Source organism: Labrus mixtus, chromosome 22, assembly GCF_963584025.1.
Source record: "Labrus mixtus chromosome 22, fLabMix1.1, whole genome shotgun sequence".
Lineage (NCBI taxonomy): Eukaryota > Metazoa > Chordata > Actinopteri > Labriformes > Labridae > Labrus > Labrus mixtus.
The window spans coordinates 15,439,184-15,465,215 of NC_083633.1; the positions used below are offsets into that span (position 1 = coordinate 15,439,184).

Sequence of the window (26,032 nt, forward strand, 5' to 3'; positions counted from 1 at the left end):
GAAAGACTTGACAGGTTCAATGGTGACTCAAAGCGCCACTGTTGTCTCGCTGGGTTTTTGCAAAATGACATTTGATGGTTAAAACACATTCAAAGCGAGGCTAAAGTCCTTCCTGTAGAAGCCCTGGGTACAACATCATCGTCTAGATCATTCATTATTTTTACCTGATCTTTCAAAATTAGGGTTACATTTCAAAGCCACAGAAAATACCAGAATGTGTAGTTCCTGTTTGGAATATAATCTATCCCAGAACCCTACACCTTCATGTAGAATCTGTAAATAGAGATAAGCTATCTAGCTTTATAATCAGCATTGTTTATAATCGATCGATCTTAAATGGCTTAATGCTCATCAGTGACAATGATGTTTTATTGAACTTTTAATCAGCAAACGACTCTTATTCCTCTCTCGATTATCACACAGAGGGAAAATGACACACAGTGAAAGTTTCTAACTCCTTGGTGTTTTTCCAAACCTAATGAAAACAAGTGCCCATTCATGATAGCCCTCTGTTTGGTTTACTTTGTGTTTGCCGTCTCCAGGGCTGCAGGGCAGTTATAACACACATAGGTGTGCTCCATGCCCAAAGGCTTAATTGGCAGCAAGTTCATTTGAAATGAACTCCCTCAAGTACCATCTGCACATATCCACTTATTCTGTCAACACAGGTTTTGGCTTATTCATTTGTGTGTCTTCCAAGTCTAAGTGCCAAGCTGCATGTAAAAGCATCACACATTTTACCTTCCAAGTCCTTGTTTTTCAGTGCTTTCAAAAAACTACTGCAGCCAATCAATCAATCTTTATTTGTATCGCCAATTCATAACAAACGTTACCTCAAGACTCTCTACAAAAAAGCAGGTAAAAGTCCTTACTCATTGTTATGCAATCAACAAAGACCCAACATGAATCCATCATGAGCTCAGCACTCTGCAAAATTTAGTAACATTGCAGAAAAAGCTTCCTTTTAACAGGCAGAAACCTGGAAAGTGGGGTAGAGGGAGACGCAAGGAAGGAGGAGAAGGATAGGGACAAACGGAGCAACAACTATGAGCAAGATCGAATTGGAGCTACATGGTACAGATATGGTAAAAGTATGTGAAATAGAAAGTAAGATGTGTTATGGGAAATGTATGATAAAGCACTGACCCATAATAGGGGCATTCCTTAAAATGACAGTGCGTCTGGGATTTGGCTTTGTGTGCTTGTTTTATGCCCTTATGTTACCAAAAACTCAGTGGAGCAACACTAAATCCCCCATTAAGCCCTTCCCCAATAGAAACATTTCTTCTCTCTCTAACCCGTGGGGTGAAGAAGTGTAGCAGCTTGTTTTAAAGACCTCAAGCTCTAACTAAGCGGCAGCTTGCTACTTGCCTGATTTGACCTCTTTGCGTGTGTGTAGTTGCCATTCCCCTAACCAGCATTATAGGCTTCTGTTTTTTTATTTGAATGATTTCATAAACTCAACATCTGGAAAAGATTCAAATGTACACAATGGAGCCTGAGCTGTAAAACCAAGACACTTTATTCTAGGGTAAATGTGAGGTATAGTAAGTCTTTCTTGTCTATTCTTTCTCAAGAATACAAGTTAAAAAACATACAATTTAAACGATGAATGTCTTTTACACCACCTTGGTGCAGTTTGGTTTGTGGCAAACTTTTGGTACAACCGTTAAGATTCAAACTAAACTTGACCTGAAATCTTTTAACAGAATCATTTAGCTGTAATAACTTTCTTGCATGTCAACGGTGACAGGAGAGTGCTATGGTTACTTTTGTCAGGGTTAATGACTCGAACCAGTCAGGGACCAGTTAAGCAGGAAGTATGAAGCAGTCCGTTTGTTTTGATTCACCTGACACAGAGTCTGGGCTTCTCCCCACCGTCCTGTTCACATGTTGATGTGTAAAAATGTGTTTGTAATATAAAATGCCTGCAGGCCATCACATCTACCTTACAATTATACAATACTAAAATATTATTATTATATTATATTATATAATTCAACGATCCACTCAAATAAGGGCAACACTATAGCTCAGAGGATAAGCAACTGTTCCCATGTTTGCATAAACTCTAAACGCTCAGTGTGGCGTGTTGCTGTGGTGGTTAACATTGCTGTTCTTGTTTTCTCCATGTGGAGCTTGGATCATGATTTTCAACCTTATTCTGGGAAAGAACATAATCCCCATAATGCACCACAAGGCGGCAAATGTTTGTACTTTCTGGGGTTCCAGGTTTAAACCCCTTTTGAGGCCTAGATTGTTATGACTTTCTCCCACTGGAGTGTGGACCATGATTTTAAACTTCCTTAATGTACTGGAAAGTACATAGCACCTTAAAAAAAAAAAGCAAGCGCCGAGAAGGAGCATGGTGGTGAAGTGATTAGGACTGCTGCCCAGACTGTGTCAGGATTCACTGTTCAAATCCAATGCAGGGTAAGTGCAGGGTGATTCCAGGGGAAACAGCTTCTCCTCCTGGGTGAGGAGGGAGCACTGAATGTGGAGGATGCTTAGATCGCTAGTTTAATCTGTTGTGGATGAATAGGCCTGATGCAAGTGGACTTCTGCAAGCTTTACTTACTTCATTTTATCAGTCAGAGCTAGCCATGGCTGAGTGTGCAGACTCTAAATTTAAGGATTCAGAGGATTGAGGGAGGACATCCAACGCAAAAAACAGGAACTGAAAGCTTTGTCACTGTCGCTTTGGCTCAGGCAAAGCAGATTTCTAATATGCTGTACTCAAGTCTAGTTGTCCTGGCGACACCGTCATTTTCTTTGCCAGTCTGATTTTTATTTATGAATTTAAGCAATTTTAGGCTTTTAACTTCTTTGTACTACTTTTATTTATTTTATGGCTTTCACATGTTGTTTTGTTTTTACTTCTTCAGGCTTTATTCATTTTCTTTTCTGTTTCTTCTCAGCTGCATTTTAACTTTTTAACATTTTATTTTTACAGCTTTTGTTCCCTCGGTCTATGGTCTAGCCCAGTGGTCCTCAAACTTTTTAGACTGCGTACCACCTCCGAAAATATTTGGCTCTCCAAGTACCACCATTATGGTCGACGTTAAAATACACTGTAGGCCTATTTCGACACACATTTCATTAATTAATGAAAATTAATTCATAAAAAGAATATTATTTATTATTGACTGCTGGCAGCCACACTGTAGGCCTACTAAGGGCTAGCGCTAGAACTCGCACACACAAAAGTGCAGAACAATAAAAATGACAACTTTTTACCATCAACCTGAAATATTTAGTCTCCAGTGTTTCCCACACAAACACGATACCTGGGCCCAAGTATATTTCCGACCTGTTCTCATTTAATTTTTCATTTATTCATAAAATTGCTGCGTGCGGATCGTGTGCTGAACTCCAATAAATAACAGAATATCTGTTAATGTTGTTGTTTCAGTACTGAACTATAACGGAATATCGAGTGGAACTTTTCAAAACGCGAGGTGTACTCCTGTTGTTGTTTATATCTGTGCGCGAGCATAAAATTGAGCAGATTAAAGTTGTTTGTTGCAAAAACTAGATTAATTTAGAGGGGAAAACACATTTGACATAAATACAACCCAATAGATACAGGCTAGATAAGTGTATGACAAAAAATAAAATGTTGTTTTATGCTGAACGGGTTTGTTTTTTATATTGTGGAGATTTCTTTGCGTACCACCACAGGGAACCCACGTACCACCAGTGGCACGCGTACCATAGTTTGAGAACCACTGGTCTAGCTAACAGCTTTTGTTCTAAGTAAATATCCTGGATACTTGTAGTCTAGCTAACATGTTATTAGTTAGGTATGTTACCTAACCTGAATTCTACACTAACTAACGTGTTGTAAACTAGGTACCTAACCTGAATTCTTGTAGTGTACCTAACATGTTGTAAACTAGATACCTAACCTGAATTCTTGTAGTGTACCTAACATGTTGTAAACTAGATACCTAACCTGAATTCTTGTAGTGTACCTAACATGTTGTAAACTAGATACCTAACCTGAATTCTTTTAGTGTACCTAACATGTTGTAAACTAGATACCTAACCTGAATTCTTGTAGTGTACCTAACATGTTGTAAACTAGATACCTAACCTGAATTCTTGTAGTGTACCTAACATGTTGTAAACTAGATACCTAACCTGAATTCTTGTAGTGTACCTAACATGTTGTAAACTAGATACCTAACCTGAATTCTTTTAGTGTACCTAACATGTTGTAAACTAGATACCTAACCTGAATTCTTGTAGTGTACCTAACATGTTGTAAACTAGATACCTAACCTGAATTCTTGTAGTGTACCTAACATGTTGTAAACTAGCTACAGAACGTCAATCCCTTAGTATAACTAGCATCTTTTTATGTTGGTGTCCTGAATACTCATTGTCTATGTTTTACTTGAGCTTGTGCCATGAGCTGTTCCAGTAAACGGATGCTTCTGTGTATTTTTCACAAACGTACCTCTCTTGTCAGTGCTCTTTTGTTTATAATCTCCCTTTTATTTATCTAAGCTCCAACTGAGACTGAGTTCTGTTTTTGGTAAATCATAGGCACAAGATTCCTGGAACGTTAGTTAATTCATGCCAGAAGTATTGGTGATCATCTGGTTTGCCAAAACAAGCCTCTAGACTTTATGTCAAGCGATTTGCTATCATAGCTCCTTTATGGAGTGTTTCTTGTTTGTTTGTCTTTGCGCAGTCTGTTGATTTAATCATAAATTAAATACAGTGTAATTTATCTTAGGCTATACCTTGATGTGTTAAGTGTTTGGTGTCAGTAACAATAATATGACTACAGATGTTGCTGAGAAAATATCAGGCTTTCTATCTGGTAATTGATCCCCAGGGTTAAACACACAGTTTCAGTTTGTGTGAAGCTTTTAAATGACTCATAAGCACAGTGGAGGTGTGGTAACAGTAACTGTGAGCTGTTGTCTTGGGCTGTCTGGTGGGGGGGGGGGGGGGGAGTCACACAGTGATATCTTATTTTACCCAGAATTACTGACATCCCTGCTTAGATACTCAGCTAAAATTTAAATTAGATTTTTATAAATTGATTGTGTTTTCTTTTTTGATTGTTAAACTGCTCCCATGTTAAAAAGTAAGTCATTATTCTTTTGGTTTTAATAGATCAATTCTGTATTCAAACTGGCAAATAAAAAAAAGAGAAAACACCTAATAGTCTTCATATTCTATAAAATCCTACCTGGAAATATTTATATATTGCATTAATTCCTTAAAAAAATATTTAGAATTATAGGATATGGTAACATTATAAAAACACTACTCACATTTTGAAAAATTCTATTCTGATGGTAAAAGTCTACATGTTTTAGATTTAAAAAAAAAAAAAACCATTAAAACATAAGACAACATCATCACAGGGCATTGAAAAGTACAGACATTTGGTAAGACATAGTGATATATAGTTAGTACTATTGTTGAGTGAAGAGAGAAACAGGAAGTAGTAAGAACGGCAATCACAATATGTTACTGTTTTTAAGACAGTACTGCCATCTACTGGACATTTTGTAGATTTTTTCCCCCTCATACAGTTACAGGATAATTATATTTACCAGAACTGCAGAAGGTACCAGGCCTTTCTGTTTGATAAGCATGCCTATAATTGGTTATACTTCATATGAAGCCTTTGACACTCAATTGAAATTCAACATAAAATTTGTGTTTCATGTAGGCCTGCTTTGAGGATAATGGTCTTTCGCTCCTGTGTATGTTGAGTGTATATGTAAGTGACTTTTTTTCTGATAAAATATCTCCCATTAGGCTATACGTTCCCCTCAGCTAAATTCCATATTTAAACAAAACAAACAAAAACCTAAACTTTCAATCCTTGTATTCTGTGGAAAAAACCTTGTCCAAAAGCCCTTAAAACTAGAAAAAGGTTTCCAGTTAGATGTATTGAGGTAGCAACAGTGTGTTGATTTGACTTATTTTTTATTAGGCTTTTTGAACCTCTATAATTAAAATATAATCAGTATCTTCAAAGATCCACAGGTGGTAGGAAGGATTGTGGGTGAGAAACTTGGGGATGTGAGATCAGGTCAGGACAACAAGAGTTCTTCATTAAATGTCTGTCGAAGTGGCAGAGTGACAAAGCACTGAGAATAAGAAGATTTGGATATCACCCCGAAGGAAAGAGATAGAAGTCATATAATGGACAATTCTATGAGAAGGGTGGACTATGGAAATATTACTGTCAAAATCCAGTAGGTGGCGGTAATGTAACACTCAAAGATTCTAACAGCCATTATACCAAACAGAGGAAGATGAACACTCCACGTAGAGCAGGGGTGTCCAAAGTGCGGCCCGAGGGCCATTTGCGGCCCTTGAGGGGATTTTTTGCGGCCCGTGACTTCAAATGAAGAATCAGAAGATTTTGGCCCGAGGCCTTGATTAAGATTGGCACATGTTAACAAGGGCTGAACAATATTCCTAAAATAGAAAATGTATGTTGTTGTTTTTTTTTTTTTTTTTTTTAAATCTACAGCTTTTACTATTTTCCCAATTTTTTTTGTAAACTATGAAAAAAAACGTATGTAAAGTTTTTGCAAACAAGCGGACTGTTGTTTAACCATTTAATAACCTTTTTGAATTAAGTGTTCTGTTTTTTTAATTAAGTGTTCTGTTTTGTTTTAATTAATGTTTTATAAAAGAGGGGCAGATATTATAAGATTAATCTTCTTTCTGCTCTTTTTCATTCAAAATTTGAGATTTTATGTTTGTTTGTTTTTCTTAACTTTATTGGGTTTTTTTAATGAAATAAAATTGACAAATAAAAAAATAAAATAAAACCTGAGCTAAATGCAGAATGCTTTCCCCCCCCAAAAATGAACCACGTTACAGGCTTGATTCTGAGAAAAAAACAAATAAAGTAAAATATTTGATTTCCTTTTATTAAAGGGTTTCTTTAAGCCTTTTGATTCTGATCTACAAAGCCTTACTATTTTTTTCAACTACATTTGCGAGCGATTCTAACGCGACAATTTTGGACCGCAAGAAAAAAAAAAGTTTGGACACCACTGACGTAGAGGAAAGAGGTTTGTCCCAGCAGACCGTGAACGCACCATGACGCCCCGCCCTGACGCCGTGACAACAGACGCTGCTGCTGCTGCTCCGATGCGCTGTCCAGGTGTTCGCTGTATGTTATTGCAGAGATCTGGACCGGTTTTGAGCTTTGTCACTTTATCTGCATGAGATGGCCTAACGTGAAATGCTTTGTGTCGGAGTCCGGCTGTCACTCGGACGTGTTTAATGCCGTCTCACCACTCCCTCTTCTCCGTGAGAACGAAGCGGGAATACCGTTAAAATGAAGACTGACACGGGGGTTAACATTTGAGCTGTGTGTTTATACCTCGATTGGGAAAAGATAGCCATTAGCCGACTAGCCTGAGACACCCGGCGGCAGCTCGGATATCTTAATTGTGCGGCTATGGCTGGGCTCATCAAGAAGCAGATCCTGAAGCATCTCTCCAGGTCAGTCCTTAGCAACGTTAGCAGACAGGGGAGCGGAGCTGTCAGTTACTGTAACCCCGCCGACCTGAGACGTGGCTAGTCAGCTAACGTGCTAACACTGGGGCTAATCCCTCAGTACCTGTTTTAGCAGGTTGAACCTGTCGAGTGGTGGAGTCTGATTGTTTACAGCAACAATCTCAGCCTTCCCACGGAGTCGAAACAGCCTCCAGTCACTGCTATCGAGCAAATACACTGACGGCAAAACAAATATTTCAACTTAGATTTGAATTTAATACTCGAATAATTCACATATCCGAGGGGTTCAGGTTTGTTTACTCGCTTGTTCATGTGGTTTTATCACCTCTGTGCCTCCCTGATGATAATAATAATACCCACAATAAACTGAATTTACTCAGCAGCCTTCATTCGAGGGGATGAAGAACAGAAGAATACCACATTACAGACCAATTTAGCCTGATAAATCCATGAAATGAAAATTTAACAAATAAATCTATAAGAGCATGAAGGTGTGTATATGCTTGCAATATAATCAATCAATCAATTTTTATTTGTCTCGAGACACTTTACAAAAGAGCAGGTAAAAGACCTTACTCATTGTTATGTAACAAAAAGCAGGTAAAAGACCTTACTTATTGTTATGTTACAAAGAGCAGGTAAAAGACCTTACTCATTGTTATGTTACAAAAAGCAGGTAAAAGACCTTACTTATTGTTATGTAACAAAAAGCAGGTAAAATACCTTACTCATTGTTATGTTACAAAAAGCAGGTAAAAGACCTCACTTATTGCTATGTTACAAAGATCCGGCCTATCCATCATGAGCACTTTAGCAAAGCAGCAAACGTCACAGTGGTAAGAAAAAACTGCCTTATTAAAAGGCAGAAATCTTCAGGCCGGATCCCCGGCTCATGACGAAACAGCCTTCCTATAAGAGTAACACAATTGCAAGTTTAAAGCAGTATGTTGAATTAGATTGTTTTTGTTCATTATGAGAGAGAAACATGATGTCATCTTAAATGAATACAGGATTTTGTTGACCTAGAGACAGATGATTCCAATATTCCTCCATGATGTTTTTTTTTTTTTTTAGGGCTACCACTTACTGTGTGTGTTTTTTTTTTTTTTTTAATGTCTTGCTGTTATGGGCAGCATGCATTATTTATTCTTTTCCACTGCCTCTCAAGAGCCGTTCAATGGACTACTTCCCTGTTTTGTTCCAGGGGGAACAGGATTACACTTCTGCACTAACCTGCTGACGACCTATCACAGAGCACAGTTCACATCTGTAGTTGTTCTGTCACACAGATGAAGGGAGCCCTGAATAAGAAGTACGGTGGCGTAATTCCAAACTCAAATATGGACAGCGGTGCCTACATTGAATGGCAGCTGTTCCATTTAATTTGAAGGTCCTAGATGATTTAAGCCTTTGAAAAGCTCATGAGTATTAAGGTGGACCAGTTTGTGTAAAGTTTTGCATAAAGGTGAATTTGCTGTGCGAGAAATACTTGTAGTCACTCACTGGTTAATACCTGTGTGGTGCCTGGAATTGTTTTGTCCTTCACACTTTTACACAACACCGCTGGTAAGATTTACAATGTCTGTGCTGTGGGCTGTGATCAACATGCCCTTCATTGTCCTAGTGTGTGTGTGTGTGTGTGTGTGTGTCTCTTTGTGCTCTATGTGTGTGTGTGTGTGTGTGTGTGAGTGTTCGCAGATGACTGTGCATGCCCTCAGCAGCATTAGCGTCAACAGTGGCAGGAAATGACTTTAGGAGCTGTGATGTCATCTAGCCTTCAGGGACACCATCTGATCATCTGATTGGTGCAGGCGCTGTGCGGAAGCTGACCCTGTCCGACAGTGCAGCCAATCTTGCGCCGTCCAGCGCGGTGACGCCATGTTAAAAGTGCTGATGTCATAAAGCCAAATCAGCATTACTTCACACACTCGGCGTTATGTTTTCAAACACATTTAACTGTGATAACTATGCACGAGGATGCTTAGCCAGGAACGGTTTGTACTTCTAACAGTATTATTCACAGACACTCGGTAGGTGTGCTTACACAGCTACTGGTTGTGTTGTGGGTGTCAACATGCCATGTCAGCCTCCATGCTGCACGGTAGCAGAGGACACGCGTCTGCCCAATATGGTCTGTGTGTTTGTCCAGCGAGGAGGCTTTTACAGTTCATCGACTCAGATTTGTCTGCAGTGGCTGCTCCTTCTCTGGCCAAGACAAGTGCGCCGAAGCATGCATGACATATTAAGCTAGTTGAGAGGGCCTTTTGTGTTCACTGTGGACTGTAAGAAGACACATGCTGTGTGGCTCAAAGTATTACTCGACACGGACGTTTGGTTGTGCACGCATTGATTCAGTTTTATTCTGTAATTTGAGAGAGTTTTGTCGAGGTGCCGTACAGTAGATTGAACTCGGGTATAGCCCCTTGGGGTGATTTGATGACATGGAGTGTGTTTGTCTGGTTTAGATTATCGACAGGACCCAGGCCCCACAGCCAGACAGAATCAGATCCTATTACACACACAGACACAAATACAGCTGGACATACCCGTGGCTGGACATAGTAAGGTCACATTCTGCCTACGTAGTTTACCCGAAAAGAGAGAGATTTCACAGAGAGCTGTGAGGTAAGGCTCAGCTGCAGAGCACAAGCATGGAGCTGATAGATTTCTTTAAATACAGGTGTCCTAGGAAACAGTTTGTTTGAATGACAGGTTCTTGTGACGCAGAAAATGGGCTCCCCGATGGGGACAGGTGACTTTGAATGTTGAACCTCTTTTCCTCCTTTATTCCATCTGTCCATTTGTTGTTGTCCTTGCTCTTCTCCTCTCTTGTTTGTTCGCTACAAAAACTCGCCCTGAAGCTAAATACATTTAGTTTGGCTCCTCTGTGCATGAAAGAAAATGGCAGATTCCCAGAGCTAAAGCAGACTCTTTTTTTTTTTTTTTTTTTTTTTAATGATCTTGTTTGTCTGACAAACAGTTTATAATCCAGAGATATTCAACTTGTTTAGGTATAAAGCTGAGAAAAATCACATTATACAAGATATATTTAGGAAATGTGTTGCATTTCTGCTTCAGGAAATCAGTTTTTCCATGTTCTCAATTGTTCCACATTTCTTTCTGTTGAGTAATTTATATGTTAATCCTCAATTCTTTGAGCTTGTAATGCATTTATGAGCTGCTTTCTTTCTTTTGTCTTCATTTTAGTAAGATAAAATCAACTGGGAAACTCGAGTTAACTTCTATTCCCTTTATTGAAGCCATGGGAGTCCTGAAAAATGTGCTGTTGGTTTAAAAAAAAAGACCCCTTCTTCATCCTACACCCTGACTACAGATTCAATGTCTACTCATCAGTGTCACAAGACCACCACGACACAAGAATGTTTCAGGTTAAAGGAAGCATGATTCACATCCTACGTCAAGGGGGGGGACCTTGGATACTTTGAATTCTCGAGGGAGATTTGTTTGAGTTGCTCCGAGCGAGCTGATGATGGACAGACTTTCACAGACCGAGCCCTTTAGAGTGAGAAGATAATCACCACCCTGAAAAGAGCTCATGACCTCAGATATTAGTTTTACTGTCAGGCTGGTATGCGAGGTCCATTTTGGGGTTAAGTTGGGACATTAGACGCTTGATGGCTCAGTCACAGCCTCTCTAGCTTTTCCCCTCATTTGGGATTCTGTAAACTTTACAGTCTGCCTTGCTGTTGTCCTGCATTGAATCCATTATACCAGCTTTAAAAAATTGCAAAGATTCGATTGAAAAAATACAAACTGGTGATTCGATTCTGACTTTTTGGGGTGCTTCCCTTCAAAATTTTTATCGGAAATCTTAGACCACCAGCTTATCCCACAAGATTTCCATCCATTACATTTAATTACAGGGGAGACCGGTTGGTTTCTGGAGCCATTTTCAACTCTGATCCCCCGAAGGATGAGCGCGAGGGATCGTAACCCATCATTTGAAACGTGCCATCCATTGTGTGCACATATAACTTCTCCATCAGTGGGGATTTAGTGCCACTGTGGTGTGAGAGATGAGTCCATATATCCTGCTTTTGTCTCTCCACCGTGCAGTAGCTGCGTAATGATGCGCCACGGAGACGAACTCCACTCGTCCCAGTGTTGTCGCTCACTGGTGGGAAGGCGATTACGGCATGAGTCACGAATGAGTGCCTGGCTGTGGGTGTCTCATCAATGTGAAGCTGTGAAGCACTTCTCTGTGTGTTTTTGAGTGTGTGTGTGTGTGTGTGTGTGTGTGTGTGAGAGAGAGAGAGAGAGAGAGACATTTGCTCAGGGTCCCTCCAGGCCCTGACGTCCTCTGCGGCAAAGTCACAAAGGTCTCGGATTGTTTTCTCCTTCACTCAAACCTTTTCCACCGGGTTATGAATATTCCAGGTCTCTGGGGGCATTTTTCCACGCCTGCCAATATAAACTCACTTCACTTTGACAGGTTGCCTGAGCGTTGTGGAGTTGTTGCCCCCACTGATGCGTGTGTGTGGAGGTGTATTTCATGCAGGAGTTTTACAGTAGGAGATGGGTGTTTTTTCCCTGGTTAGCAAGTTTTTTCGGCCACTAATAAATCAAAGTTATCACTCCCGATGATGCATGATATTAAGCTGTTCAATGTGCTCTTTTTGAAAGGATTTTAAAAGCAAGTCAGGCATCAGAAAGTCACCTTTGATACTGTAATAATGTAAGTTGTTCATGTTCTGATTCTACAATCGAGCTTGAAGCCTCCTAAAGATGATATTGATGATTATTGGGTGCAGATAGTTACCAGCCGATAGTGTCAGCTGGTAACTCAGAATGGTTCACTCATGGGCGTGCTTGTTATTTTTAGGTTGTGTTGTTTGGGGTTTCCATTTGATTTACCAGCTCGCCCACACTGCAGGCAGTCAGCCTCTAAAACGCCGCAGTGCTTCTGTCCTCCCAACAGGAGAGCAGCCGAGGAAAGAAAGCAAATACGTTTTTTTTTTTTTTTTAAACAAACAACATTCGATTACCTTTGTAAAACTTTCTCCATGTAAAATATCGGATTGTAAAATGACTTCTTACAGAGTTTTATTGACACCTTTCTCGTGTCATTTATTGGATTGCCCTGTTGTGTCTCCTTTCGTTCAAACATTTTAAAGGTCTGAGTGTGACTGTCTGTCTGTAATTTGGTCCATGAATCGTCCTGATGTCCATTAAGGTCTGCCAGCTTTACTAAGAAGGGTTGTCAGGCTCCCCCCCCCCCCCCCCCCCCCCCTTTCTTCAGCAGGCTCATTACACCCTCCTGCTAACACTGAATGGGCTCGTGAGGGATTCAGAGGCCGGTTTAAAAAGTCACATTCTCTGTTTCTGTTTGTCGAGCCAAGTCCGCTGCTACTCGCTCAAATGAGCAGTGGCAGGAAAACCGCACTCTTAAACCTTAGAGGAGCACCCTGAGGAAACCTCCTCCTCTTTATGTCTCTAATCTTTCATTTCTACCTCGTTTCCTTCTTTATTATTTCTCTGTTCATGTTGCCATTGTGTTGGTTGCCTCGTTTGAGTCACTCTCGCTGTCTTCCCTGTCTCTTGTGGTGATGTCATCAAGCTGCACCACAAACGCACCGTCAGAGCAGGAAAAGCCGAGAGTCTCTTTTTTTTTTTTCAGTCTTTTTCCATTTCCAGTCGTGGTTTGGGAAAAGAAACTTGAAAACCACCCAACTGTTGCAGACGTCTTTAGTCGATTTTTGCTGAAGCATGCACAATGAGACAGACTCCACATCACCACCAAGATGTTCTTTTATTAATTATTAACAAACAGAATTATATTGATCTGATTCTAAGAACAATAACTGTTTATAACTAACTTTTACAGAGCGAATTGTACTGTTTAGTGCTCAACTTTGCCTTTACAGTCCTCATCGGCCTGAAGCGAGCCCTAATCTCTTCATGGGCCTGGATTTGTCGGGGTGATCTCGACCCTGCTGACTGGATAAAAGGCAGATGAGATGAAAGGGAAAGAACTCAATAACCTCATGCCTCTTGCTGCTGTTCTCAGTAATAAGTCAAAACCCCGGTGTGTAATTTACCTTATTTAGCATTAGCAGCCTCGGTGTCGGAATAGCTGATGAGCAGCATATTGTTTGATTACAGTGTTGGTTTATTTATGACTCTGGAAGAACGGGAGAGGAAGCAAGAGAAGGCCCCTAGGGAGACAGATAAGGAGTGAGGGAGTGAGAGAAGTTGGCCGGGTAGCCGGCTGATACTTGATCAGCAGCAGGGATGAATATTTCACTGGTTACACAGCTAGACAAATACTCCAGTGACTCTATTTTAAACTTTTGGGTTTATTTATGGCCATTAGAGCACCTGTATGTCAGATATGTTTTGTGTGTGGAAAAAGTGTGTTTTTTTATATGTCCTCATTTCTTGTTTCCACTGTGCTGAGTGTGTGTTTTTGATGTCTGCTGCCACCGCTGAATAATTCACAGGGACATTTGAATTAGACCAGACTCTGCCAGGAGAAGGTGTTGAGTAGAAAGGAGGAAGAATTTGACAGACTGAATCATTCAAAGCGTGGGCCGCTGAATCACAAAGTGTTGCTCACGGGACAAACGTTTCTCTCGCCCTGTAGACGCAGAGCCTCGGTACACCCGTGCTGTTTCTCCTGTATCCTGGAAGACAAATCAACTCTATGAGGAGAAAGAACCTTTTGTCTGCAAAGGAATATCAAGTTACTGAGTTGCCCCATAATCATTTATTTAGTCAATTGTGTGTTTTGGTTAGCGGAGGCAGCATATTGTCAAACCCATGGCTCTTCCAGCTGATCCCGACTGCACAGACAAACCAAACGAGCAATATGTCAGATCCACAGAACTCTCTGGTACCAGCCAAAAGTTAGCCCTGATTACCCGTTAAAAAAAGAAGCTTCTTCAGGATGAAGGTACCTTTAATTAATTTGCCTTGATTGTACTTCTTGTGTCAACTCAAATAGAAAATGTAATGGGTGTGGTGATACATTGGGCTAGTAAAATGGTAGCACATCTTCCTTGTCACCTTTCGTCTGTCTCTGGCAAAAAGAAAATTGTGAATTATCTTCACAACTTAGGAACCATGAATAAGCACTTGGAAAGCTGAGCTCTCAAGCACAACGTTACAGTAAGAGTGTGCTCCAGATCTCAGATCCAGATCCTGCATCAGTAGCCCTTCGGGTGAGGCCGCGTCTTCAGCCTTAAGTAGGCGACGTATTGTTCTGTTATCAGTGCTGAAAGTCAGGTATTCTTTTGTCACCAATGTGAAAAGATTTTCAAGTTTTGTTTTTTTTATGAGCATAGTAACACACGTTCCTCAGCATGTGTCTCAAGCGAGTGAGTCAGTGAAAGAGTCGAGGTTTGTAGATGTAAAACAATCAGGTCACTCTGTCAGTAATGCGTGTTGACTGTGTGTCACGCTGAGCTTTGATCCGGCCCTCTTTACAGATAACATTCTGTAAGTGTTTGACAGATTAGCAAGGTAACAAGATTAAGCTTACAGTATACTGCATGTGTGTGTCTGAAAGCTACTAGCAGTATTTTTATTTTTTTTTTACACCACTGTGAAATCAATACTCTCCGTGTTTTTCTGCTCTGCTGAGACACACGGCTCGATAAAGCATGTAGTACGATGCCGCTCTGCTAACTATTAACCGACAACCGACCTGTGAAAACACTTTGCTCATGGACATTGACTTTGTATGTTCAAGTCTATTTACTGAAGCTAAGGCGCTAACAGACTAAACACACAGAATCACGGTAACATACAGAGGTTATCATGTCAATGTTGGCTTATGGCTTTAGTAAGTAATAGGTGTTATCATCACATGCAGCATAGGTACACTTTGACTAGTCCAGTCCTGTCTGTAACATCACAAACAGCAATTATCCTGAGCAAATATACATATTCTGTCACTGAACCAAATCTGAAGGCTCTGTTTCTTTCTGTCTAAAATCCTCTATGGATCTCAAACTCAATAAAATCAGCCTAATAGGGAACTATGGAAATAAAGCAAAGAAGTACGGTAACTAGAAAACTTCAACATCGTGGGGAAAAAACCTTATCTTATAGTATTTATTTCCATCCCTGTAAACAGGTAACATGTCTCATAGTGTGACTTCAACATGAACATATAACTGTCAATTCCAGGATTGTTTATGTTTATAAAAAATGCAACTTTTGTTCCCCAGTGAAGTTAATTTGGAAGTTGTTGTTTTTAGTTTGTTTAAAAATGTGTCCCTTGGGTAAAAAATATTGCCAGATATTCATGGCTGACTCTTCAAAAAGCCACATTGCAGACACTGATGTGTGTGTCGCGTTGGAAAGGCGCCCCTCTCTCTCTCATCCAAATCACAAAGCTGACAGTCAGGGGTTTGTTCGGCCGGCCTGACGCTTTGCCAACGACCCGTTTTCTATAATTATCCCCAGCGCGCTCACAAAGCTGCGTTTCTTTTTCTTCTCTTCTGTGTCTCGTTAGGTTTGCAAAGAATCTGTCCCCGGACAAGATCAACCTGAGCACGCTGAAGGGGGAGGGCCAGCTGACCAACCTGGAGCTGGACGAGGAGGTCCTCCAGAGCCTGCTGGACCTGCCCACCTGGCTCGCCATCAACCGCGTGGGCTGCAACAAGGCCGCCATCAGGGTGAGGGGACACGGTCATATATGTCAAATTGTTCTCTTATTTTCAACCTAATGTAACCGCCACTGCAGGTAACAACACCAACCATCAGGAACTCTAAAGCGCACAGATTAACAGATTTCATTTCTTCAATGTTTACAAAAAAAAGGAAACGACATGGGATTTACAGTTAGTGATGTTTCTGACACTTTTTTAGCCAACTTCCTTTACTGGTGGCCAGGCAATCGCCCAGAGTCAAAAATAGTCCATTACCATTAATTCATGAAGTGAAACATTTGATTTTTGATTTGAAAGGTTAAACAAATATGAAATGTTTTTCATCAAACCTTGAATTTGCTGGTGGTCGAAATTAGTTTACTTCTTGGAGCATGCTAGCTGTGTCCTGTATTTTCCAGTCTTTTCGCTATGCTACGTAAGCTACCTGGCTGCAGGATTTAGCCTAAGGAGTAACGGAGTAAAAAAAGGGAGTTAATGGAAGCGGTTATCCCCTCCCCAAGTTAAAAACAAGAAGAATCAAATATCTATTAATCAGTGTTATAAATATTGTTTATCAGCACTTTTCGTGTCAACGTGGGATCCAGACTAGAAAATTGAGAAACCTTTTGTTAAAATAAAATCAATCAATGATCAATCAGGAATGTTGAGAACCAAAAAGGGAGGAGGCGTCTTGTGAAACACCAGATTGTGGTTTAGATGGGGATTTTTATAGTTGCTTGAATTATCTTGTAATTATCAATCTTTGGATACGTAAAAAACCCTGTACAATCCCCCACTTGTAACTTTCAGTCTTCCGAAGTGCCCTCTTTGGTTTCCTTGTTTCCTCCTCAACATTTTTTTTTTTTATAGTAGTTATCCTCTGATCATATACAGACCTGTTGATACTTTTATCAAGAAACATTATAGAAACCTTGTCGCACATATCTTGTACACTGTCAAGGACTTCTTTCAGTAAAATCACGTACTAACACACACACACACACACACACACACACACACACACACACACACACACACACACACACACACACACACACACACACACACACACACACACACACTGGTGGAGCTGTCTGGTGCCCCTGATGTGTTCATAGCCGTCAGCAAAATGCCATGTCTAAGAGCAGACTCTGACACACCCTGGAAACAGTGAATGGAGCTGCGTAACTTGCTTCGTGACTGGACTTTTATTCAATCCAAGGTCCACGCTGCACCTCGTCCTTTCCTCCTCCACCTCATGATTCTTCTCTTCTATCCTCTTCTTCCTTTTCTTTACACGTCTTTTCTTTTAGTTGTTTCTACATTTCTTTTCCTGAGTTTCTCTCTCCTCCACCTTCAGGCTAGTGGACTGATTTATTTCCTGAGCTTATTTGCCATGTCATTGACAGTGTGTAATCCTAATGCAGTGTTGCGAATATCGTATAATACCCACATCATTACAGTGAGTGTGTGGAGGATTCGATTGTCAGCGAGCAGCCTGGCTCCAGCCGAAAGTCTATTGTGGTGTTTAATGTCTAACTGTTAAAAAGGAGAACAGAGATGTGTATCTGACTTCCTCTCTTGTTAGATCCCCATCTCTTCTTTGTCTCTTCCTGTTACAAAGGAGCTCAACCCAACACACGTTTTAAAACACTCTCACTAATACATTCAAGTCAATAGAGGTTGTTTTATTGATTACCCATAATTACACAGATTTAAGCAGTTATAAAGGATTCTGCTTTGATATCTCGAACGTGACTGGCCTGAGCAAACACACACACTACTGGTATTTCCTGGCATGATAGACGTGATGCAAATAAAAATGCATCTCTAATTCAATCACAGCAGCAAATCCTGGGCACTTTCTCACTTCTTGATTTACAACATCATAAAATGACTGACGCTGAGGGGGGAAAAAAACTGCAATGTAACAGAAGCATTTCATCTATTTTACTGCATAATTTGACACGGACTTGATGCATGTTGAGGATTAATGGAGCGAAACCGGACAAACTGCCTGTCAGTCTAAACGGTCTAGACTCATGGATTTATTTTTTTTTCTCTTCCTTTACATCTGAGCTACCTTGCCTGCTCGTTCTGCTTGATTCAGTCCTGCGCAGTTCGGTTGCCTTAATTCAATTTTGTGCACCCCTGTGTCTGGTAAATGACATTTTGGGAGATCTAAAAAAAGGTCAAGTTGTCGTTAATATTGGTCAGAATACTGTGAGGCTGAAAAAGCTAAGCTGCTGTTCTGTTTTCATTCACAGATACCATGGACAAAGTTGAAGACTCACCCAATCTCTCTGGTAAGTTTCACCTACTTCACCTGCTGCTTAAGTTACTAACCGAACAATGTATTTTCTCTCATTCACCAAGGTTCTGTTACCAAATAGGGAAAAAAAAAACTGGGCATATTTACCATTTGTAGTCATGCCTAAATTACTAATCAACCTTCTTGTAAAATAACACAGTTTGTCACAAGGTCAAGATCACAAAACCATGAAATGTGTTTTAGTGTGATCTAGCTCCCTGTCAGTGTAGAGCTTCACAAAAATAGCAGCCTGAAAAATTCTGCAATGGTTGCACTGTCATGGTTATTGACATCCGGGGTGCCTCAGAAAGACACCGCAACGTGGTTGATCATCATCAGCGGCACCGACTAGTTGGACTACCCTGAATTAGTGTTTAGCATGGTATATCTGAAGTAGTGCTGCCTCTACATTATGGTTCTGAAGATGCCAGTGGAGGTGTCATCACCATTGCTGATGTTGGCCGGGACTCTTTGATGTTACAGAGGCGTGTCTTGTTAAAACAGACCAGTCGGGTTCCCTAAAGCAGCGAGCACCTTCAGCTGCTCGTCCTGCACCTGCCTGTTCTCCCACAGCTCCTCAGCTTGGCTCTTGTAGGACAACAGATTGACTTGAATGGTGTCAATTTTCCGCATCGTGTGACGAGGTTTTGATCGAGCATAATTTGTAGTCAGTGTCATGGCTACAAGCTTCTCCCTCGTGGCTGCCACCTCGCTGAGCAGGGAGCAGGTGTTAGGTTGACAGACTGCCAGGCTGGTCCCAGTCCCCCAGGTGGTTGTAGCTCCCAGTGCACAGGCTGCCTGAAAGCAGCAACAAGCAGAGGACACACACGCTCCGTTTTCTCAGCAGAACATAAAAGAGGCGTCCTCATATATAAAGCCTCGTGATTGATCTTTATATAAGGTATTACAACAAATATATCAGGGGAACCAAAGAAAACAGTCTATCAACCATTAAGCATAACTGTCATGACTGTAAAATATAAAAAGCCTTGTCGGAGATGGATGCGCAGTAGCACTTTGTTGAATATGCTATGAGTCACGACGCTCTGAAATCTCAAATTGTAATGAACTGACTCACATGCTTACTTTATAATGCAAAACAATGTTAGGTTGAAGTGCACAGCAGATTATGGAAATCTGGAGAATATTTGTAAATATGTTGATGAGAACAGCAGAAACAGCCTGACAACATTAATGTAGAAAAATATGTAAAGAGATGCTACAACAGACAACATGTATGCTAAGCTGTACAAAATGTAGGCTATGTATGTTTTTTTTTACCGCAGAATCAAAAGCTTGGATGAAAATTTGGTTAAGACAATCATTCTTGGTCCTATAGTTAAAACATTTCACTTGGTTACAGACCCTGGATAAAGTGGTGATGGAGATGAGTACTTGTGATGAGCCTCGCCCCCCCAATGGGCCGTCTCCCATAGCAACAGCATCCGGGCAAAAGTGAGTACTGCAGCTGTTTGTTTTCTACTTGTTTTATCTCAAATATCATCATCTGACTTATGAAACTGAAATGCACAAAATGAATCTTTTGACATATTCCACTTGCTCAACATGAACTCATTTTAAGGGCAGTTGTTGTATTTGAATCCTTCATTGTTTGGGCTTTATTGGGTCTTCTTTTACGATCAGTTCAGGGAACGCCTTGCTCTTTTGACACATTTTCTCGGCCTTTATTTAATATTATGTGTGTAAAAACATGTCTGAAAGAGAACTAAAAAAGGTTGTCCATCTCTCCGCGTCATGCAGTGAATATGGCTTTGCTGAGAAGGTGGTCGAGGGGATCTCACTGTCAATCAACTCAATCGTCATAAGGATCAGTGCCAAGGCCTTCAACGCCTCCTTTGAGCTCTCGCAGCTGCAGGTCTACAGCGTCAACACCAGCTGGAGCATCGGCGACTTGCGCTTCACCCGCATCCAAGACCCTCAAAGGGGAGAGGTCAGCAACTGTTTTGTCATTTGAATGTTGTCACCAAAAGTTTTTTTCATTTTTTCATTGTTCTAACACGCCTGTGTCGTCCAGATCTTGACGTTCAAGGAGATCAGCTGGCAGATGATACGAATCGAGGCTGACGCAATCCAGAGCGCCGAGCATGAAATGCTGAGCGCTCCGATTCGCCTCATCACAAACCAGTCCAAGATCCGAGTCACTCTGAAGAGACGGGTCAGCATCAAACATCAACACACACACACAAAAACACACACATATATCCCTTAAATACAATCAGACAGTCACTGGAGGACATTTGCTGAAGCAGGCCTGAAACTGAGGCTTCTCAGAGAAACATCCTCTTATCTGCTGTGAACAATAGTCGCTCTGTGTTGCCTCACGGGCTGCAGGGGCGACAGAAGGAATTTATCAATCGGGTAGTATGCATTCAAGCGAAAACACTTCTCTTGTCTGTTTTGGATTGTGTAGAATTAATAGATAAAGTGCACAAAGACTATTGTGTCAGTGTCATTAACCCCATTTGTTCCTTTAACAGAAATACGGAATAAAGTATTTATCACAGACGTATTCACTTCCTAAAATGCTGTCAGTGAAAGTATAGTTCTTATTATAAAGGGGATATACTGTTTGGAATTGAACAGATTAAAAGCATGTGATGTGTGCTTCTTCACTGCCCTTTTCAGAGTCAGGAAAAAGCAGCTCTGTTACGAACACAGAGGTCGCACAATAAGAGAATTCCCCTGCAAGTGTCGCGTTACATTAATTGGAGCTCTCAGGCCACCTCCACCTGCATAATACATGTTCATACCTAACGGCTCTGTCTGACACAGATTAAGGACTGCAACGTTGTGGCCACCAAGCTGATTCTGATCCTGGATGACTTGCTCTGGGTGCTGACCGACTCCCAGCTCAAAGCCATGGTGCAGTATGCCAAGTCTCTGAGCGAGGCCATGGAAAAGTCGGCACAGCAGAGGAAAAGCATGGCCACGGAAGACCAGGTGCACACATAACTGCCCTTTTCCCTCATATTGAGGTCAAATTGAGCGTTTTCTGATCCTCTTTAACACTCCAGAAAATCTTGATTCCTCTCCACTTTACTGTCTCCTTTTCTTTTTCCACGTTTTAAACATTTACCCCTCCCCTCTCCCGGTCCATGCCCTCATTTCACTCTTTGTGGATGCACCCTGTCATGGTCTGATTGTTTGTCCTTGCAACCAAGAAATCATGTCTGCCCCTCTCTGTGCCACTCCGCTCATGCCATATGGCGTCGATCTGCGTGCAGCCGTGCACTATCTTCATCTCTGTCTGCTGCTGCCAGTTTCTGTCAGTCTGCCCTATTTTTGTTCCATCCATTTATTGCCTACAAACATTAATTTAAGTTCCCACCAAATCTAAGGTGGTCAGTGTTTTCTGTAATTTAGTTTGACACGCCATCTGCTGGTAGGTTAGAGAATTGCATGATCCAGCTGTTTATGTATCCTGAGAGCAATTTCAATATTTTGCTTTCAAAAGTTCAAAATTTGAAAGGAAAAATAGAATTATGACATAAGGAGCAACACTTAAACAAGACTAAACAACAACCTGAAAGGTTTCACAATCACAATCTTTAACATCAGCAAATCAGCATGTAAAATGTCGCTAATCATACACCTGTGCTTTTTTCCTGTGTGCACCTCTATTGATCAGGAGTCATCAGCGCCGCCCTCAGCCCAGCAAGTTCGCACCCAGCAGGCGTCCACAGCGGCCGACCAGAGTGCAACCATGGCCAACCTGTTCAGCGCTTTCGACGTATGTGAGACGTCCCACCATCTCCAGATCACGCACCTCGACCTGCACATCTGTGACGACACCCACGCAAAGGACAAAGGTGGAATACACAGATTTACACATTTATCCACATGCATATTCAGGAAATAACATATTATTTAACATGATACATGATGTTATTTTGTCTTTCATTCCTCTCTGCAGTGAACAATAAGAGAATATCAAGTGGCGCCATGCAGCTTTCCTTCAGCTCCATCACTCTGGACTACTACCCTTCACACAGAGCAGGTATGAATTCTGCAGTGCTTGTAACACTATCTAACCTTCCAGTTGCTTCAACATTTTAACTGCTATCCAATACTTCCAAATCCTCAGTAGAAAACCTCACCAATCCATCTGCATCTTTTATGGCTGTGGTGTCATATTAAATAGACTTAGAGCAGGCGCCAGAGTGTACTCGAATGATCTCTTCTATGCAGACTTCCAGGAATTATGGATTTTTCTTCCCATTGACAAAAAATGGTCTTTAAGCAGGATACTTCTCTCTCTCTTTATCCTAGAAAAAAAATGTGTTATTCTTTAATTATCAAAACGTTATTTTCTGTCATCCCTCTTATCGTTCACACTCTCTAGTCTCTACTTGTTCCAGTTAGCTTTTCTATTAAATAGTTTCAGTTTGTTTTTCTTTTCTTTTAGCATCATATTCATATGGATTTACCCAGACAATATACACAACTGCAGTCATTATAAGATGATTAAAAGACTTTAGTTATGAAGATTCTTATGATAAATACCGGTAGTACAAAAACAAGTATGTACATTAATTAAAAGTACAATAAGAAAGCATACAGTATCTTCAGAGGCAGAGCCAGAACCTCAGATGTACCATGATGATTTTGACACATTTCAACAGTTGATGTCAGTTGTCAAATGTTGGTAAGCACCTCGTTTAACACCTACCCCATTGCAGCAGTTCAGACTTGAAAATAACTTCACAGAAACGATCAGTTTTGTCCCTAGTAAACTCTTTCGCTTTCCAAGTCATTCAGAGACATCTCTACTAAGTTCACTCCTTACCATGTCTAGATGAAAACTCCCCATGGAAACTTTAGGACTCACTTCAAACAAATGATGGCTGAACACCTAACTTAATACGTTTTTTCTGCTTTTTAACTTCTCCAGGTGAAAGTTGTGTCCACTGGATGCACTACAGTGAGGCCACAAAGACCAGAGAGGGCTGGGCACGGAGTCTGCTCGACGAGTTCACGTCCAACGTGAACATGTTAAAGAGCGCAGTGCAAGGCCAGCAAGGTCCGGCTCCTGCGCACACTTCCCCACAACACAGTAAGGATACACAGACACACACAGACACACATACTACAAGTTGTGAGATGTAAATGAATTTGTTTGAGGTGTATATTCTTGTTAAATCTCCTGGTACGCACGTGAAGCACATCATCCCTGTGGGTTCTCTGTCCTCCAGTGTCCCTTAGGGACGATGTGTATGGGCCTCTAGGAAGTCAGGAGAGATCAGGAGAAGGAGGAGTAGGGCTTAGAGAGGCAGAGGGAGGACTCCCAGAGTGGAGCTCACACACACAGCCTCCAGCCCAGTGCTGCTGGTGCTTAGAGCCAGGTACCACGGTGTGTGTGCGCACGGCTGTGTGCGGTGATACACACCTTTTTGCAAGTCAGAGAGGTTTCTAATCAGAGAGTTGTTGCTCTGTTTATCCCCCTCCTTTTTCCATTCTGTTTCATTTTGTTCCTCTTTTTATATCCCTCTCTTACTTCCTGTCTTTCTATTCAGGTAAGATAAGCACCTCCTCCAGCATCTCCTTCAGTCCTCCTCCCACTCAAAGCCCAAAGACCCAGCTCATGTCCAGCTCCGTGGTCCTCAGGATGGCCGACTTCAGCATCTACCAGGTCACAACAAGCACACTCTGTCTTACAAACCTTTAGACATGGACTCGCTCAGATCAAAAATATTTTGACTGATAGCTTTTATTCAACATCTGCTTGTCTGTCTTCAGGTTTCAACCGCAGACCAGCGTCGCTCCAGCCCCAAAGCCATGATCTCCTGCAATAAGAAGTCCTTGTACCTTCCCCCAGAGATGCCAGCCATTCACGTGGAGTTCACAGAGTACTACTTCCCTGATGGAAAAGACTACCCCAGTAAGACTTCTGTCACTTTTACTGAACACCGTGTAAAAGTAGCAGCACGCTTTAAAAAGCATTTATCCTAATTAGTAGGTCATGAGCTGTGTTAGTGGCTGTTTCTGTACACCAGGCACACTGTTTTGGCAGCAACTTATTGCACCTCTCCTCTCTTTCCGATCTACGCAAGTAGAGCAATCGAGTAATTCAGCTGTGGGGAACTCATTGACTGTTGGCTGAGAGGGCATTGATTTTCTGAATTACACTCAGTGCTCTGGATGAAGAATCACCCAATTAATTCATGTTATCAGTTTCTCACCATCAGGAACCATTTTTCAAATAGTTACAAATCCTTCTCTCTTTGTGACTTTCCTTATTCTTTCCCTTTGTAAGTACTGTACGTCCAAACAATGTGTAACCACATATTTTTATTCCCGTCTCCCCCCACGCTTCTCCAGTTCCATGTCCTAACCTGTACGCCCAGCTGAACGCCCTGCAGCTGGTCCTGGATCCTCGCAGCCTCGTGTGGATCAACCTTTTTGCTCTTGACCTCAGGCAGAGTCTGGAGCAGTTCATGGAGATCTACAAGCTCAGCGACTCTCAGAAACCAGAAGAGCATGTAGACATCAAGATTGACGGACTCATGCTGAAGGTAAAGATGGTGAAATGTTGACAAATAAGGTTTTTTTCAGGATAAATATTTTTAATTCTTTGGTATTTATGCTAATTGTTGGCCCCTTCTGTTTAGCTGGTTATTCCCACCGATTCAGACGCTTCCTGTCCTGCTGATCTGCCTCGCTCCATCTCAGTGCAGACCTCAGAAATGGTCGCCACGAACACCCGGCAACCGGCTAACTGCACCCGCTCCCACCTTGAAGCCCTGCTGCAGGCCTTCGAGGAGGAACCGTTCTTCTCCCCTTCGTATTCTTCATTCCCTCGCACTTCCTCTTCCTTACCCCTGCTGCATCCGGTCTTCCAGCGCCACGCGCACGAACAGGACACTAAGCTCCACGACATCTACCGCGGCCTGGTGGCGCCGACGATGGGCACCGACGCCCTCAAGATGCCAGCCGTCAGTGACTTTTGGGCGCTGCACTTTGCCCAGTTCTGGGTGGACTACGAAGGCACCCGTGGAGGAAAAGGGAGGCCGCAGCCCTTCGTGGACTCGTTCCCTCTGACCGTGTGGGCGTGTCAGCCCGCAAAGATTGTTCAGCACCAGGAGAGGCTCAGAGCTGCAGCTGGATCGAGTATGTCCAGGAGCACATCTGGAGAGGCTGTTTCACGGCTGCAGAGGAAACGGTTGCTAAAGGAGTATTACAGCACTGATGGCACACTAACGTCAACTCACAGCAGTGAGGCAACACAGCCTCCCAGTAACGGACTCCATAAACCACACTCATTGGACAGTCTGCCCTCCTCCTCTTCTTCTTTATCATCCGGTAAAGACGCAGGTGTGCAGGCTTTAGTGCACGTGCAGAAGCATCTAAGTGCTCAGGTATGTTAATCTGGTCGATTACCGTAAGTCATTTAAAACTAGACTGAAAATGTAAAGACATCACAAAGGCTCTGCTTTGAGCTGACGTTTGCAAACACGTTTGTTCTTAGGATAAGTCGCTGGGTTTTTTTTTAGCTTCTGAGGCAACAACAACATAGCAGGATGCCAGGATGTAAACCTAGCACAAGCGTCTTAAAATGACTACAAACCACAAGGCTAAC

General features: G+C 41.7%; 1 protein-coding gene across 2 annotated transcripts in view; it reads left to right on the plus strand.

The window, feature by feature from the left end:
* The first annotated feature begins 7,124 nt into the window (after positions 1-7,124).
* Positions 7,125-26,032, plus strand: part of bltp3b (bridge-like lipid transfer protein family member 3B) — a 31,044-nt gene continuing 12,136 nt past the window's right edge. For both annotated transcript variants that reach the window (XM_061030288.1, XM_061030289.1), the window contains exons 1-14: positions 7,125-7,494; positions 15,989-16,151; positions 18,392-18,430; positions 19,799-19,890; positions 20,197-20,386; positions 20,471-20,611; positions 21,229-21,396; positions 22,085-22,265; positions 22,370-22,453; positions 23,348-23,509; positions 23,970-24,085; positions 24,193-24,334; positions 24,775-24,968; positions 25,065-25,811. In XM_061030288.1, coding sequence (XP_060886271.1) covers positions 7,451-7,494; positions 15,989-16,151; positions 18,392-18,430; positions 19,799-19,890; positions 20,197-20,386; positions 20,471-20,611; positions 21,229-21,396; positions 22,085-22,265; positions 22,370-22,453; positions 23,348-23,509; positions 23,970-24,085; positions 24,193-24,334; positions 24,775-24,968; positions 25,065-25,811 — 2,463 coding nt within the window. In that variant the 5' untranslated portion in view covers positions 7,125-7,450. The remainder of the gene's footprint in view (positions 7,495-15,988; positions 16,152-18,391; positions 18,431-19,798; positions 19,891-20,196; positions 20,387-20,470; positions 20,612-21,228; positions 21,397-22,084; positions 22,266-22,369; positions 22,454-23,347; positions 23,510-23,969; positions 24,086-24,192; positions 24,335-24,774; positions 24,969-25,064; positions 25,812-26,032) is intronic.